General features: G+C 37.9%; 1 protein-coding gene across 1 annotated transcript; it reads right to left on the bottom strand.

The window, feature by feature from the left end:
- Positions 1-13,360: 13,360 nt before the first annotated feature.
- BT62DRAFT_901248 (uncharacterized protein) lies at positions 13,361-13,522 on the bottom strand (the record flags this gene model as incomplete). Its single annotated transcript, XM_043183451.1, has 1 exon — positions 13,361-13,522. A coding segment is annotated over one exon (162 nt), but the record flags the coding sequence as incomplete, so codon positions are not given.
- Between the last annotated feature and the right edge of the window lie 4,797 nt (positions 13,523-18,319).

Below are 18,319 nucleotides of genomic sequence, written 5' to 3'. Positions count from 1 at the left end.
TTGGATGACATCTTGATTATGTTCAAGAGGCACAAGAAGCACTGACAGCCAGTTTGGCAAGTATTCACATTGATGAGGAAGTATAAGCTCTTTCTCAAGGCTGAAAAATGCAAGTTTGAGGTATTGAAAACCAAATATCTCAGCATCATTATCAGTGAAGGAAGCATCCAAATGAATCCTATCAAGGTTGCCAGAGTAACAGTGGCTAGAGCTGACAAAAAAGGAGTTGCAGTTCTTTTTAGGATTCACAAACTTTTACTGATGATTCATTCATGATTATAGCAAGATTGTGCACCCAATGATGCAACTAACTGGGAATGCTCTCTGGCCATAGAGATATGCACAGCAGGCCACATTTGATGACCCTAAGAAATAACTAGCAGAGGATGTAATCCTTGCAATACCTATGCAGGATAGCAGATTCCAAGTAGAAGCTGACTCAAGTGAAGGAGCAATCAGAGTGGTATTGTCCCAAGAGCAAGACAGGAGGTGGCAACCAGTTGCATTTCTTTCAAAAGTCCTAACTATAATCAAGTGCAACTATAAAATATATGACAAGAAGCTGCTTATAATAATGCTTGCATTAGAGGAGTGGTGCCACTATCTGATCAGAGCCATCCAAACTTTTGAAGTATAGATAGATCATTAGAATCTTTGCTACTTCTACATGCCACAGAAGCTCAACTGACAGCAAGCTTGTTAGATGACCAAGCTCTTCCAGTATGAGTATATGTTGCATTACAAGGCTAGAACAGCTAACAAAAAGACTAATCTTCTTAGCTGTCAAGCAGATCATGACCAAGGAGAAGAGGATAACAAGAGAGTGGTCATGCTGAAACTGAAGCATTTCAGAGCAATGATCATGCCAACAGAGAAAGAGATCTATGAGCAGATCAAGAGCATTATAAGAGACCACAGCAAATAGGATCAATAAGTGATCCTGTCACTCAACTATGAGCACAGGATGATATAGGAAGGAGAAATAATCTGCTATGATGAGCAAATCTATATTTCAAGGGATCAACAGCTTTGAGATGAGATTATCATTGTGAGCCATGATTATATGACAGCTGGCCATTCTAGCATCACCAAAACCAAAGAATTGGTCTTACATGAATACTGGTGGCCAAAAATGAGACAGGATATCAAAAAATATATAAAAGGATGTGAAGCATATTAATGAGAGAAGACATCAACACAATCTCAGGCTATGCCACTCCATCCAAATAAGGTTTCACAGTCCCCATAGACTCACATCTCAGTAAACATAGTATTATAATTTTTCTATTTTTCTCTCATATTAACTCTTATTTATGCTTAGTCAGGGCACTTAGACCAGCACTTAGGATTGTGGAAAAGGCTTAGTCAGCATAACAATTCAATCTGTCATTGTCCTTTAATGAAGTGACCAGCTTTCAACAACACACAATCAATCTTTTGTGGATGATAGTGATGCCCAAGAACAATAGACACAAGGACTTGGAGATGTACAATAGGTAGCCTTATATTTAGTTCAACAGTGTATAGTATATAAGAAGGCTTGCTCTTGCTGGTTAAATCTTAGCTTTGAGCTAAAGTTTATATTCACATTATTCTACTCTTAAGCCAATTGTAATAGGCCTTGACATATAACAATCAATATTCACATAAGGGGACTCTGATAGAACACTTGAACATGAAGTGACATCAGTTTATCACATGTTTATGATCATATGCTGCTTGAGTCTAATAATTAGCTTGAAGCTTGAAGCTTCTCTTTCTTTATACATGATAAGCACAAAGGAAACTAAATACTACCAGCCAACATCTCATCAGACACTCTCATCTACAACTTCTTTAAGCTACTAGTGGCCATCAGAACACTTTTAGGCTTACTCATGATCATACAGCTTTGTCAAAGAAGACAATCAGTAATTGCTTGGATAGTCAGACACTATCAAGCCTTCTAACACATTCAACAAATTTTATGAAATGTAACCCCTGACTTATCATTCTATGACATCCTCAAATCTGCAAGAACATCCTTCCAGCTCTCATTCAGAATCATACCTGAAGCCAGGCTTAGCAGCCTGCATCTGAGAAACATTCAGAAGGAAGAAAGACACAGATACCTCTCTTGACCCAAATGACTAGACAGCTGAAACAGAAACAATTGCCTCATGGGTTTTCAGAACCTATGGATCCCACCCTCCATCCCTGATCATGAGGATGAGGACCTCCTCTCAGACTTCTTTAATGACTTATCATCCTCTAACTCTTCCACTGCCTCAAAAGAATCTAGGATTAGAGATTATGCTCAGGACTTCCTTGATGCTCCTAGAGTAGCTTCAAGACTCTAAAGTGTTTCATTGAACTTAAGATACAACTCTCTCTATACTATATCCATCAGAAGTCTCACCTCATTGGTCCATATCAACTATGATAGTAGTGAGATAACTGACTTCAACTTGCATGATGAAGAGCCAAGGGAGCTATATAGAGACACAATCACTGCTAGGCTTGATGAGAGTAGAAGGCTTTGCATCCAGCTTGTCCCAGAGGGAGAGCCCCAAACCATTAATCCAAACAGACAGATCCACAGCCAGCCTGCCTCCAATATGTCAAAGGCAGCTGACCAAGCTTTCACTTGACATGAAGAAGAATATAACTGACAGTAGTGATAGAAGCAGTGACTCTGTGAAGCTGCTACCTGGGAGTCTGCTTCTCTCACTTAGTATAGTCTTGGAACCCCTGACTCTCTCTTTAGAGAATCTAGTATCCTGGCCAGGAGTGAAACCAACTCCTGGGCAGGATCAGCTAAAGCCATCACAGCCAGCAAGGTCTGAAGATGCACTATGTATCCCTCTCCTATCAGAACTTTCAGCATCACTGATACTGACATCATACTCTCCCATGCTAAATTCATACTTAATGCCTATGGGCTTCAAGTCTCTAGAAATGCTCACATCTCTGACCACAGCCTTCAGAGATTCTTGGAAGGAAGAGTTGCAGCACTCTTTCTCAATCTTCAGTATTACTGAAACTTCCATATCTATCACTGAAAACTGGAGGAGCAAAGAGTGTGCAGTGAAGGCTGATATAACATTAATATTGGGGCTGGACAACCTGTCAACCAGCCTTCTACTTAGACTATCTCCTCTGAAGTAGGGCCTAGCACTTCAATCAACAACCAGCTTGCTGGCAACCATCAAAGCCTCCATTCAATCTATTTATGATCAGCCTGAGAGCTCTCTTGTTGAGGACAGCAAGGTCAAGGAGAGCAATGAGGATGATGTTGAGCTGGATGACAAGGAAGGCTCTTATAGGCTCAAAGATTTTATAAAATATGCCAAGAAGAACACAGATGAAGAAGCACTGGAAGAAAAAATACAAAGAGCCAGAGAGAGGGAATATCAAGATCTGTATGAAGAAGAGATAACATTCTTATAGCAAGATGCCAAGTGGCTGACATCTAATATGAGACAAAAGTATATTAATATAGAACTGTTGGAACAGCAGGATATTTTACAATATTCTACCACTAAACATGCTATTTCTGGCTATAACAGGAGACATTCCAAAGATTTACTTGCCAACTTGCCAAAGTACAAGTTGAAGTTTGATATACAGCCAATGCCATGGACTTTGTCCATGGCCCTGAAGCAAGCTGTGTATATGGCACCCTCAATCCAAACAGACACTAGCTAATACTCATATACTACCTCTTCAATCTGATCATTGGCAATCTGGCTTTTGAGATCCTAACTTTAGCTGGCCATCCAGCCTATCAGCTTCTGTAACCCTTAGACCAGCAGAGGAAGCTGACTATTCAGAGGACAACCTCTATCTAACAAGGCCAAAGATAGCAGAACTAGCAAGAAACCAATCAAGAATGATCTAGAAGCAGTAAAATTAGAATTTATCATGTGAAACAGAGTAATTGTGTGGAAGAAAGCTGCCCCTCAGAAAAGTCCTGTGGCTGATGACAATTCACTCCATTCATTCTCTGGACCACCAACTGAATGACAGCACCTGTCTTTTGACCAATGGCCCAATCTGATGGGTGCACTCCCAGAGAATGCTGCAGTACTTCAATGTAAACCTGACTTACTCCAGAAACTCCATCTCTTCAAGGGTGCTTCTGATGATATAGACTGATTCTTTATAGACTGCAAACAATATTTCGAAGTCTATATCATGTATCTGAGCAACAACATGAACAAGATTGTGTTTGTAGCCTTCTATCTTGAGGACAAAGTAAAAATGTGATGGATTCTGATCTTGCCCAACTTCTATTCCACTATCCACCAGCACCATCATTTTTCCTCATGACCTATCTTTAAGCAGATGCTCAATGACAAATTTATTAATTCTGTCATCCAAAAAGTTTACAAATCAAAGATCAAGAAATTCAAGATAGGTGATAAGACAGCCACAGAGTACTCTAATGAGCTAGAGTGGCTTGCCAAACTCACTGGATTTCAGAATGATATAGCTGACAACAGAAGAATGATGGAGGCACTCAAATGAGAGGCCTTGCCTTCTTATATCAAGATGGTTTCAGATATTGGCAAGTTCATTCCAAAGAGATACAATGAGTGGAAGGAATGCATTATCAAAATGTATAAAGAATGACAGCAACAGAAGGTGAAACAGTTGAACCTTCAGGACTATAAGAGGCCAAGCCAATCAACAACTTCAATCTCAAAATCTGGAGGGCAGATCAAATCTGACACACCAACAACTAGCACTACATATATGGGAATCAGCAAACCAATGGATATAGACTGACTAAAGAAGGAGGGAAAGTGCTTCAACTGTAGGCAGAAGGGCCACATATCAAAGGACTGCCCAAAGAAAAAGAGAATCTGAGAAGATATTAGGGCACAGATCACCAAGTTGCAGAAAGAAGCTGAAGAGCTTGGCACTAAGACAAAGGTAGAAGAAGTAAAAGACAGGGCTGACCAGTAAATAGTCTCACTGGGTCAGCTGGACAGAACAGTGTGCAACCAATAGCTGTAGGATGGAATGATAGTACGTCTGTAGGGACTTCTATATCTAAATTAACCACACATTCAAATATACCCCCTTCTCTGTCTACTGCACTCACACTGAAAAGACCAACCAAGAAAACTCAATTGCCTATAGGCTAAACAGGAGGAGAGACTCCCAATGGGTGGCTCAAATCATTTGACACCAAATAGACATAGCAAGCCATCAAAAATACAACCACTGAAGAAGAGGCAAAGGCTGTACTCAAAAACTGAGTACACAAGACCCAAGCTGAAGAGGTTATTGATGAAGTGATTAAAGAAATAAAGCATAGTTGATTGAACTGCCAGTGCAGCTGCTGTCAATCAGAGTAGTGACTGCATAGATAGATCAATTAGTTAAGGTCTCAATTTGAGCCTTGATGGATAAGTTCCACTCTGGGGTCTTGGTTCATCAGATATATCTTCAGAGTCTATGTAGTTTATTGAGCCACTCTAGGGCTCGGCATCTTTTCACTTTCTTTCATCAACAAGCACAACCTTCCTACTCAGACCATGGTCATTCTTATACCAGTCTATAATGCTGACAGGACAAAGAATCAAGCCAGCTTGATCACCAAATTTGTTGAGCTCCAGCTCACAATTGGAGACCACTCTGAGCAAATTGATCTAGCCATTATTGACCTGAAAACCAAGGAGATATTCCTAGGCTATGACTGGCTGATCTGATATAATCCACTGGTCAACTGAAAAACTGGACAAATCACTTTTGCCTAATGTAAATGTCAGAAAATCCCTTTCAAATTACCTGATGAAGATTCAGAAGACCAGTGGGATGAGGAGATGGAAAATGACAAAACAATCCTTACTGTAAACCTGAAAAAGGCAATCTATATTTAGGCTATACATCATGCTAATGACTTAGCAGCAAAGGCCAATGCCAAGAAGGAAGAAAGGACATTCAAGAAAATAGTACCAGAATGGGCCTGAGATTATCAGGACCTATTCAACAAGAAAAGCTTTGATGAACTCCTAGAACAAAACCCTGAAACCATGTGATCAAGCTCATTCAGAATGCTAATACCAACTTTGATTGCAAAACATATCCTCTTAGAAATCATAAGCAACAAGAACTTGACAAGTTTCTTGATGAAAACTTATCCAGCAGAAGAATCTGACCCTCAAAATTGCTGATGGCTTTGTCATTCTTTTTCTTCAAAAAGAAGGATGAGAAGCTTTGGCTAGTCCAAGACTATTGGAAATTAAACAAGATGATGATCAAGAATTGTTATCTCCTCCTCCTGATCTCTGAACTAATGAACAAGTTATGAGGGGCCAAATATTATACAAAACTGGATGTCCAATGAGATTATAACAACATACAGATCAAAGAGGGCAACAAGTGAAAAGCAGCATTTCAAACTAATCAAGGGCTGTTCAAGCCCATAGTTATGTTCTTTGGATTAACCAACTCTCTGGCAACATTCCAGTGGATGATGAATGACATCTTTGAGCTCATCACTATTGAGAAGGTTACCATCTATTTGGATGACATTCTCATCATATCAAAGGATTGAAGCAAATATTGTCAACTCATATGACAAGTATTAGCTCTCATGAGGAAACACAAACTATTCCTCAAAGTGGAGAAATGCAAATTCAAGGTATTAGAGACAGAATACCTTGGAGTGATCATAAGCAAGGAAAGTATTTGCATGGATTCCATCAAGATGGCAGGAGTAATCAAGTGGCTGAAGCTGACAAAGAAGAAGGAACTCCAATCCTTTTTAGGATTCACCAACTTCTATTGCCAGTTTATCCAAGACTAGAGCAAGATCATATGACTCATGATCCAGCTGACTGGCAATACACCATGGGGATGAGGACCATTGCAATAAAATGCATTCAATAATCTAAAACAGCAGCTAGCCAAGGATGTGATCCTCATCATCCCAATGCAGAAGGGAAAATTCTGAGTCAAGGCTGACTCAAGTGAAGGAGCCATCAGTGCAGTACTCTCTCAAGAACAAGACAGGAAATGGTGACCAATAGCATTCCTCTCAAAGGTCTTAACAGTCATTGAGTGGAACTACAAAATATACAACAAAGAATTATTAGTGATAATACTCACTTTGGAGGAGTGGCACTATTATCTAATCAGCATGACCTAGATCTTTGAGATCTGAATGGACCACCAGAATCTGTGGTACTTCTGACAACCACAAAAACTTAATTGATGACAAATATATTGGGTGACTAAACTGAGCCAATACCAGTACACTCTGCATCACAAGGCTGAAATAGCAAACAAGAAGGCTGACCTTCTCAGCTGATGAGCAGATCATGATCAGGGAGAGAATGACAATGAAGGAGTAACATTGCTAAAACCTGAACATTTTCAGGCAATGATAATGCCAATAGAGGAGGAGATCCATGAATGAATCAAAAGTGCTATGAGGAATCATAGGAAATGGGATCAATGAATTGCTCTATCACTCAATCATAAATAGGGAATAACACAAGAAGGAGAGATGATCTATTATAATAGACAGATCTATATACCAAGGAACAAACAACTTCATGGTGAGATCATCACTATGAGCCATGATCATGTAACAACTGGCTATCTAGGCATTGCCAAGACTAAAAAATTAGTCTTATGTGAGTACTGGTGGCCAAAGATGAATCAAAACATTGAGAAGTATGTAAAAGGATGTGAAACATGCCAATGAGAGAAGACCTTGACTCAACTCTGGACCACTCCACTCTACTCAAATGTGGTCCCACAATCCCCATGGACCCATATCTCTGTTGACATGATCACAGGACTATCAGAATGCAATGACTATGCTGCTATCATCATCACCATTGATTGCTTCTCTAAAGCCATCATCTCAATCATGTGCTTCACAGAATTGACTTCAGAAAGATGGGCAAAGATTCTTTGCAATGAAGTGTATACCAAATATGATATGCTCCAAGCCATGATCTTAGATTGAGGATCATAATTTGTATTCAAATTCCTTGATGATCTTTACCACCTTCTTAACATTTGACAAAACACCTTGATGGCCTATCATCTGCAGACAGATGGACAAACTGAAAGAGTCAACCAAGAGATCAAAAAGTACCTGCAGCTATTTATCAATTACTGCCAAAATGACTGGATTAAATGGCTAGCACTTGCTGCCTTCCAATATAACAATAGAGTCCACTCTGCTATGGGAAAGATATCATTCTTCATCAGCCATAGCTGACATCCCAACATCTCTCATACTGAATGAGTTTATATCTCTATGCCTGCCTCCATTGACTTTGCTACTGCTATGACTAAAGTCTATGAAGAAACCCATATTGTCCTTGAAAAAGCAGCTAACATTATGAAGAAGCAATTTGACAAACACTGCTTACCCACCTGCATATATAACACTAATGATAAGGTTTAGCTAGACACCATCAATCTGCATCTTCTCTAACCAAAACAGAAATTAGCTGACAAACATACTGGTTCCTTTACAATCACCACCAAAGTCAGTGCCTCTGCCTACAAGTTACATCTTCTAGTCAACTAGAAGATATATGATATTTTTAATGAATCACTCCTGACACCCTTTATTGGCTCCATCTTCTTGAATCAACAATGGCCATCTCCTTCTCCTCCCAACCTGATTGACAATGAAGAACATTATAAGATCAATCAAATATTAAATCACAAACTCTGAAAGATCTGAGCTCTTAGTGGCAGCACTACAACAATGGTCAATTACCTGGTTAGCTGGAAGGATTATAGCTCTGAATCTAACCAATGGGTTAATGAGAAATAGATGAATGCTGATGATGCAATATATGACTATAAATTATCTTTAAATTAAGCCATCAGAATAATGGTCTTAAAGAGGGGGTAATGTTATGATTTTTCTATCTTTTCCTTGTATTAACCTCTATTTATGCTTAGTCAGGGCACCTAGACCAGCACTTAGGACTGTGGGAAAGGCTTAGTCAGCACAACAAGCCAATCTGCCATTGTCCTCTGATGAAGCAATCAGCTCTTAACAATGCACAATCAATCTTTTGTGGATGATAGTGACACCTAAGGATAATAGGCACAAGGACTTGGAGATGTACAATAGATAGCCTTACATTTAGTTCAACAGTGTACAGTATATAAGAAGGCTTGCTCTCACTGGTTAAACTTCAGCCTTGAGCTAAAGTTTATTTATCTCATTCTACTCTTGAGCTATACTTGCAAAGGCCTTGAAGCACTCAGTCAACAAAGCACAATAAAGTGAACTCTAGTGAAAGGTTCAAATGTGAAACCACTCTAGTTTATCATGTGTTTTGATCATGTGCCACTTGAGTCTAACACTGACTATAGTTGGATATTCAAGCCTGCTGCCTTATATGATCTTGTTCTTGGCTTCAAAGTTGAGATCTGTTTGTGAAAAGACATCCAAAAACTTGAGAAACCAGTACTGTTGGCAGATGGGAGAACACAAAGTATGGTTGAATCTTGCTCAGTCCATATATTAGTGCACTTGGTTTACATATTCAAGAACTACAGATGCGATGTCTATCAGCAACTTCTTGAAGACTATGTGAGTATTCTATCTGAGCACTTTTTTACCACTAACACTGTATGAAACCTGTTTCTCTGACTCTACCACAGCTAATGAATCAGAATAATCCTGTTCTCCAAAAATGATATTGTCTATCTGCTCCCAAACCCATTAGATTCTTTCAGAGATAATTCAGTACTGCTGCATACAGGAAAGACATTTCTTCTATAGTAAATGCTAGAAAGTCTCTAAACAACCATGAATGTTTTGTGGGCATCTGTAGTAGCATTAGATGCATACTATGTCTTTCTATTCTTCAAACCTGCTCTCCAAAGATGGCTGCTGATGATACAGATATGCATCTTGGATATTAATAGCTTGGATCACCAACTTTCTTGACATAAAATTAAGGGCACCACTCTCATCTGTGGAGAGAAGATAAATTCTTATCCTAAACTCCATAGAGCTTTCATTCAGAGTTGGATTTTCAGCATTGCAGGTCTCACTGCAGCCTGAGTGTGTCACTTTGAATACATTATCATTATTGAGCAGAGGCATGATTGAATTCTGGAGATGCAAAATGATCTGATTTGTGGAATCATACCAGCATAGATAGTCTTGGAAAGCATACCACTATATTTGCAAATCCAGAGAAAACAAGTCCAGTGTTGTTCAAATAGTAAAGTCACAGTTTGTTCAATAATGAGAGATTACTATGTATTTGAAAGAGAGAGAACATGACACTTTTCTCTGCTAAGATCATTATATCCTTCTATTATTGTGAATGCTAAACTATGATAGCTAACACCCAATCTAAGCATTCTCTATCATCCTATTTTGTTGACAGTGAAAGAACAAGATAAACAGTCAACAGAGTGGTTGCAGAACATTTGAGAGCATTCTCTGCTATTTTTACAAGATTCCCAGAAGATTGTTCTGAGAGCTTATCAAGATTAAGGACCATGCCAAGAATTCCACAATAACCTTGATTCCCAGAGTAGTATTGTTATGATTTTTCTATTTTCTTTCTCAAATTAACCTCTATTTATGCTTAGTCAGAGCACTAACACAGGTGCTTAAGACTGTGGGATGAAGCTTAGTCACTAACAAGCCAAGTCTGTCATTGTCTTTTGATGCAACAGCATTGCCCAACAATACACAATCACTCTTTTATGTATAGTAATGACACCTAAGGATGATGGGCACAAAAGACTCAACAATGCACAATTAGTAGCAGTATATTTAGAATCAGACTTGTACAGTATTTAAGAGGCTCACTCTTGCTGGTAATCCCCAGCTTCAAGCTAAAGTTTATTCATCTTATTCTACCTTCAAGCCAATCTCACAGGCCTTGTGACACACTAATCTGATTATACATCAGTGGACTTGATTGTTTTACCCAAAGTGTGAGGTAGCAGTCATTTATCATGTGTAATTGATTCACATAATGCTTGAGTCTAACAAGTATTGCATTCTATCATAGTCCTTGAGCAGCAAAAATAATGACCACAGCTAGAGACAAGATAAAGCTATATCCTGCCATCTTCTGCAAACTTTTGCAATGAGCCATAGTCTTGTATGCTTGTCTAAGATGTTATAGTATGGTGAATCTCATTTTTCTTTCACCAGAAAGATTTCCATTAGGATTTCTGACAGTACACACTAGATCAGAAAAATAGCAGATCTAAGAGCAGTGGTATAGATGCAGAGCTGGTCACATTTCACCATAATCTTTGGATCATCCTGTTCAAGTCCAGATTCAAAGAGAGCACATTGCACTTCTGCTTCAACTAGCAAAGACCAAATACCTTTTTCATCAGCATCAGAGAGAGGGTCATTTGTGATAAAAAGATGATAGTAGGGTGAAAGGGCAAGGCCAGCATTAATATAGGCTATGAGTCCTGAAGCAGCCTGTAAAGTCTCTGGTGCTGTCAATAAGCACTTGTTAAATAACTAGCCATGCAGGATAATGTCCACTCTTCTCAGTATCATCTTGGGATTCAATTCTTTAGAACTCTGAAGAACTGAGAGTAACTTAGAGTGGTCAAATTTCACATCATGAACAGTTGAAAAACAAAGTCAATAGTCATGTATGTCAAAATTCTGTTGCTTATATTGCTTGTAAAAAAGGAGTCTATTGATGTCAACTATCTCTAGATGTTATATAGTGAAATGACATATGTGCTCTAATTCAAACACCAGTGCTCTACTCTCTGCTGCTCACTTAAGGAGTGGGATGTAATCAGCTATAATAAGAGCCTTAGAGACCACCCTCAAATCAATTGCAACATGTGAATAGCTATTATGTGCTTTTGATTGGTGAGAGGTAGAGGTGATGGTGATTTGAGAAGGATAAACAGATTGCAGGAAAGATGATTAGAGAAGGAGATAATGAGTGTGCTTGTATGATAGATTCTGAGAGTCTGAGTGATGCATAAAATATAGCTCCTCCAGTCTTAGTGGAGTGACCACCAAAGTCTCTGCCTAGAATTGCAAAAAACTTCTTGTCAAACCAATTTCATGATAGGATATCACTATTTTCACAGATGAAGAATGAAGCATGTAAGCTATAAAAAAGATCTTGACATTTTATATATTGCAATAGAAGCATAACTGGATCTGTGAGCTCCTGTTGTATGAGTAGGATGTCAGTACTATAGTAGAAGAGGTCAGATTTGTTGTAAGGAAGATAGTATTATATATCATTCTTTTGAAAGATAAAGAAAAAATGTTTGATTATTTTATAAAAGTCCTGAAGTTATTTGTCATTTTTCCAAATGAGCTCACCTGACTGATGGCAGCTATAAAAGCAGCAAGCAAGGATAATGGTGAATAAAAGATCATCTAAGAATCTGAGATATTAGTGAGAAGATAAAAAATGATCAAATGAGATAATTGAAGGAGTAGTTTTTGGGATATAAGATCATCTCTTGTTTTTCTTGAGCTATAGATAGTAGCTTGTACCATGGAGTGTTTCTGATTGGCATTGAAGTCAGAATAGAGGTCTTTTAGAAAGTTATGGACTCCAGTCAAGTATTTTGAGGCAGATAAGATAAACTGAGATATATAGATAATGTACCTGCTGAGAGTAAATAGTGTTGATTCAAGAGGCAATGCATAAGTAATGCAAACTATATATAGTCACATGCTTCTGTTATATAACTCTTTACTACTCTAAGCTCAATTGCATGAGCTTAGAGAAAAAAAACATGTTTATCAAGAAGAGAAAGAAAGGAAGCTGGGTAAGCAATGCAAGAGGCATGCTTGCCCAGTGTAGTTAGAAAGATTGTCTCCATCATGCCAGCAGTAGGTCTCAAATATTATCTTTTTCATCAATATATTGAACACAAACATTAATTCCTGATCTGAGTATCAGGCCTGCTGCTCTAAGTAAAGGTTCATTGTAAAGAGGTTATGATACTGATAGAAAATCAAATGCAGTGACAGAATCAAGGCTATCAATGAAAAGTAAAAGGTGATGAGAGGGTATAAGTAGAGATACTGTATAATAGATAGCCAAAAGAATAGTGACAAGTTCAAGAAAGAAGATGTTGATTATATTTTTAGATGAAGGTGGATGGAGCTGATATACCAAATCATTTCCACAAAAACAAACAATAATATGTTTTTTAAGCTTGCATCCATCCAGAATATCATGTCAGCTTCTGAGTTGGTCCAGAGAGCTGAGTCAACAAAACAAATTTTTATAGAATCTGACAGAATAGATGAAAACCAAGAAAGGTCCTCTCTAATAGCAGTATTGATAAAGATCTTTGTGAAAGAGTGACTCTTTTCAGCTATCTTTCTATACAAAGAAGAAAGAGCAGGATGGCCTCATGGTAGAATATTCAGTATCCAGTTCAGATATCCATCTAAATGCTGCCATTTCTGTAGAATAGGTGCTCTTTCAGATGTTAAAAGAAATGAGTTAACATTGGATTTGACATTGATAACAGACTGCTGTGTAAGGGAGATACTTCTCTGGTTGGCATTGACTCAGAAACCAATAATTTTAAGAGTCCAATCATGCATCTGTTTTAGATCATCAAAGAGACAAGAGATATATTCCTAAAATATCAAAATTTGTATTTGTCATGCTGTTCACCACTGATCTTGATAGAAAACTTGGTGATTGGTGAAATTACAGCTGAAGAAGTCATCCATATAAACATGGAGGTCAGTGATATTGAGATGGTGGATCCCAATTCAGCACAACAAGGCTGAAACTGAGCACCAAATTCTGGGTGATGCTCAGCTCTCAAAGATAAGCTGCCTAATGATGTGATATTGGTTGTCAACAAGGACCACTTGATGAATTTCCATAGAGAATATGCTGGTAAATTCAAAAAAGCCTTGGTAATATCACTTTTATATAGAGTGAAATCAGCATTGGGATGTTGTAATTTAGAATTGCAAAAAGCCTCACCAAATGAATGCATATTATTGTATTTGACCTTTGCCTCACTAGCAGAGGAAGTATAATCTGTTATAATATGGGGTTTTCCATTCTGCCAGACTATGAACATAGATAATACTTTCACATCTAGTAGAAGTGTAAACCCATCTGATAGAGATGATGATCAATAACTGACTATAACTTTGTGATGATGAAATGCTCATATTTTATTGATATCTCAAGGATCTGTGGCATAATTCTCAGTCTTGTCATAGAGAGAGTCTTCCCATTCACTAAGGTCAAGAGGCTAAAATCCATTCTGAAGATCACAAATGACTGAGAAGACAAAGAGTTCATTTAGATGAAACTGAAGGATATTCTCCAAGTGATTGACATTGAATAGTGTGCCAACTACAACAAAATTCTTTAAAGCATGTAACATAGCCTGCAAGAATGGATCATTGAGTAAATATAAAGGAGGAGAGGATAAAGAATCAGCTGACTCAGTAGATTGAGCAGTGGAATATATAAATATGGATGGCATAAAAGTATTTAACCAGATATAGCCATGTCTAAAGCATGAGCCAATATTCTGATCCTCACATTTGCATTTTTGAGGCCTTAATGATCTAGATCCTGCTGCTGCTGCTACTATCTCTATTGTTATCTCTTTCAAATCTAAATCTCCTTTTTGATTGGAGAAGATTGGCACATTTGACAGTGTCTCTAGCTTAGTGTCTTAAGTCACATTCATTACAGGTATCATGCTTACAGCAATTAGTGAATGGATTTTGGCAGAAACCCAGATTCTAGTTTTTACATGAAACTGTTGATCTTTTCACAGCAGAGAGTGAAGCAGATGAAAATCATTTTATGCCTGAAGAAGTCAAAGGAGAGTGAAAGACCTGAATAAAAATGAAAATTTGTAGTTCACTCTGGATGTCTATGCAAAAGAGGGACTTAGCATATCACAGCTGAACTTCTTCATTAATATGAATAGCAACTGTAGAGTCATAAGACACAGTCCAAAAGACTTTGACCACATATTCTTAGTAAACTTTGAGTTCAGCCTCACAGTGCAGATAAAGAATCTGAACACCTCTAGCCCAGGTATCATACACTCTGCATCAGTCAGATTTTAATCTGAGAGGCTTCTTAGCAGATGAAATGTCCTTTCTTATAATGGTATATCCCACCATAAGCTCTTTTGCCTTCTTATTGTGATCATATCCTCAGTCCATCAAAGTAAAAAGTTTTAAAAAATCAATGTACTAGTTCTGAATAATGAGTCACCAGAATAGCCAAGCAATAGATTCAGACAGACTGGGCTTAAAGAACTGTGATGAGGTTTTCAAGTGACTTTTCAGTGGCATAAACTTGTCTGAGTTAGAATGACTTAGCAAAATGAGAATCTGAGATACTAGTGGCAATGATGAATGCAGGATGAGGTGCTTGGGCAAGGACCATCAAAGAAATAGAAGCTGTCCTTAGTGAGACAGTGTCACCAAGCCCTAGAATGCCAGCAAGAACTGTAGCAATAGAGCTCTAGAGATCATTTGTACTAGATGCCTGATAAATGAATTGAAGCTTTAAATGGAGTATTGCTGATAAGCCTCTAGGCTCTGTACACTCTAAAATCATGAGCCTCAATAATTATTTTTGACTTTTGCTCTTAAGCAGACTTTCAGTGAACCAATCATTTCAGGTTTAAAGGCAGTAATTTTGCCAAGAACTATCTGTTATTCACAGACATCCTCTTATGGGCAAAGAGTATATGTTATATGCAAATTTTTCTTTAGTCTGCAAACTTTTCTTGATCTTACAAACTTTTCCCATTAACTTTCATAATATATGAACTTTTGATTCTAATAAGTGCTATAGACCTGGCCAGGCACCACAATATTTAATCATATAAGATATATATCATTATTAGTATACACATAGCACCTTAATGCAGCTCACAAAGTCTATCACAACATATATACAAGGCTGGCTGTAGATGTCTAAGCTTTTTAGCACTAGCATATAGAAAAGTAATAGGCCACAGAGGACTAACCATGTGTTTGGTTAGATATTCATAAGGAATATTAGAAGGGCTAGCATACTATTGGCTATGTGAACTTTTAAATATGCTAAATTTACTAAAAACCTCACAGCCTCAAAGGCTTTGCATAATAGAAAATTCACTATGCTCACTAAGCTAGTACTGCAGTTACAAAGGCTGTTTAAATATTGTATACTTGGTATTAGTAAAAAGATAGTATAAGTAGTGTACAAAAGAACAAGTAGGGAGACAAGCAATATAGAGACTACTTGACATCCATACTAAATTATACACCAGTACAACTCTCTCTAATAGAACTAGTTATATAGACTATATATAGGCTAATACCCTTTAACTGAGAATGTTATAGCATCTCAACAACCTTATGCCCTACTTGGATATTTGTATACAACACTAGCAAACTTATTAATTTACAAAATATAGACTTATCTTGTTTTATTTCCAAAAACACAAAAAAGATCTGCTGCTCTTGCATGTTATCCTCACACTTTCTAGACCTAACAAAAGAACTTGAAGGGTAACTAGATGACACTAACAATTCCCCTAGATCTCACTAGGACTGCATATAGGATTCTGATATTAAAAATTCATGCTGTATATAGATTGCACCATCCAATATCCAGATCCTTATGTGATATTCCTATTATAGAAAATTTGCATACATACTGTGAGTCACTGTAAACAATTCAGAGCCTTATACTCCTATAGCTACCTCTTGCCACATCCCTTTGGAGATTAATCACTGTATGGAGGTATATGACTAGATTCACTTAGATCAGCCTTCAGATTCTGTATCTTGGTTTCACTTACCAAAACAGGTTTTATATTTCCTGCTTGCAGAGAGTTTGATCAAACAACTTTTGGTTCATCATTGCCCAAGTGGCTTCTTCAACCACCTGAGATCTGGCTTCTTAATGCTGTTCAGCAGCAGCTTTGGATTTTTCAACTTACTTTTATCAAAACTCCTTGACCTCAGCCTGAAACAAGTCTGATGGAATGGCCTCTCTGTGGTCTGTCACATCAATGTTCTCATTGTCACCATCTTATATGTTAGAGAATGCAACAGTCATGCTCTGCAGGCTAGCTTACTTAATCTGCTCCTGCAGAAGTCTGATTTAATCTCTAGCAGCCTTAGATGAAATGTCAAACTGATGAAGTCTATCCACAAAGTTGAGAATATTGACAGTGCCTCTAACACATTCCTCAATAAAGTCTTCACAATGTTTAGCCAAGGCAGTGACACTTTCAACATCAGTTGATAGATTGGAGATCATAAATGAGATCACTAGATTTAAGAGATGAACATCTAGACAAAAAACTTGATGACTTATGCAATAATAGTCCAGTAGTACTGAACAAGAATTAGTTAGGTCTGACAAAGCTAAGACTACTTGAGTGAGTCAATTGCAAGATAAAGGAAGAGGTGGAGCCTCACCAGGCAACAGAAGTTACTGACAAGTGAAGAAGGAGGCAAAGCCTGAAATTAGTGATTAGAAAATATTGATAGTGAGAGAGCAGAGCTTGTCTCACCTAGAAATGCAGAATAAAAATGAGAGTGAAGAAGAGACATCTGACACTGATGTCTCTCATAAATCAGCATCAGCTGAGACTTGACACTGAGACAGAGATGGCACCAGCAATCCCTTTTTATGAACAAGTGGAGCTCTGTATCTCTGCATCAACAGAGATTGTGACAATTTTGAGAGCCATACAAAGGCCTGTAAAAATGCTTTTAACTCTTGGAATCTGCCTTTACAATAGCTATTGCATGTGCATGGACCACTCAACACATATTAAAAGATATGATTCTCATCAAGCCAGAGTGGAGCAAGTTCTCTGGATTCTTTTACCAAATATCATGTCACTACCATTCAGTGTATTCTACAACTGCAGTACTATTCACCTATGATACAATGAAGAAAAGTCAAACTCAAATTCATCTTAGCTGTCTACACTGGTATTCCACTGTTGTTTCCATCACTCTTAGCAACTACTTTGCTGAAGAGGATGCAGGAGATCAACAAGTGAAAGATATGCTCAATGCAAACTAGCAGTTTCTGATGCCAACAACAGCAAGCATCCTGATTATGTCATCATTATCAAGCACATTCTATTGGCAATTTCAAGAGGGGCTATCAACAAGTTCTACTCTGTGATGCTGTCCAACAAATATCCTCAATGAATGTGAGGTAGACTCTTGCATGCTGACTCTTCTCTTTCACTTTTTAACCTCTGCTGGATTCCTTTCTTAAACTTGGAGCTTAGAATTTGAGAGCACAGAGTTCAAGCTGTTTCTATCATTGTCTTCATCTCACATACCTCTCATATGTAG

Source organism: Guyanagaster necrorhizus (assembly GCF_019112545.1).
Source record: "Guyanagaster necrorhizus MCA 3950 unplaced genomic scaffold BT62scaffold_20, whole genome shotgun sequence".
Lineage (NCBI taxonomy): Eukaryota > Fungi > Basidiomycota > Agaricomycetes > Agaricales > Physalacriaceae > Guyanagaster > Guyanagaster necrorhizus.
This window is presented reverse-complemented; position numbering and strand designations above follow the sequence as displayed.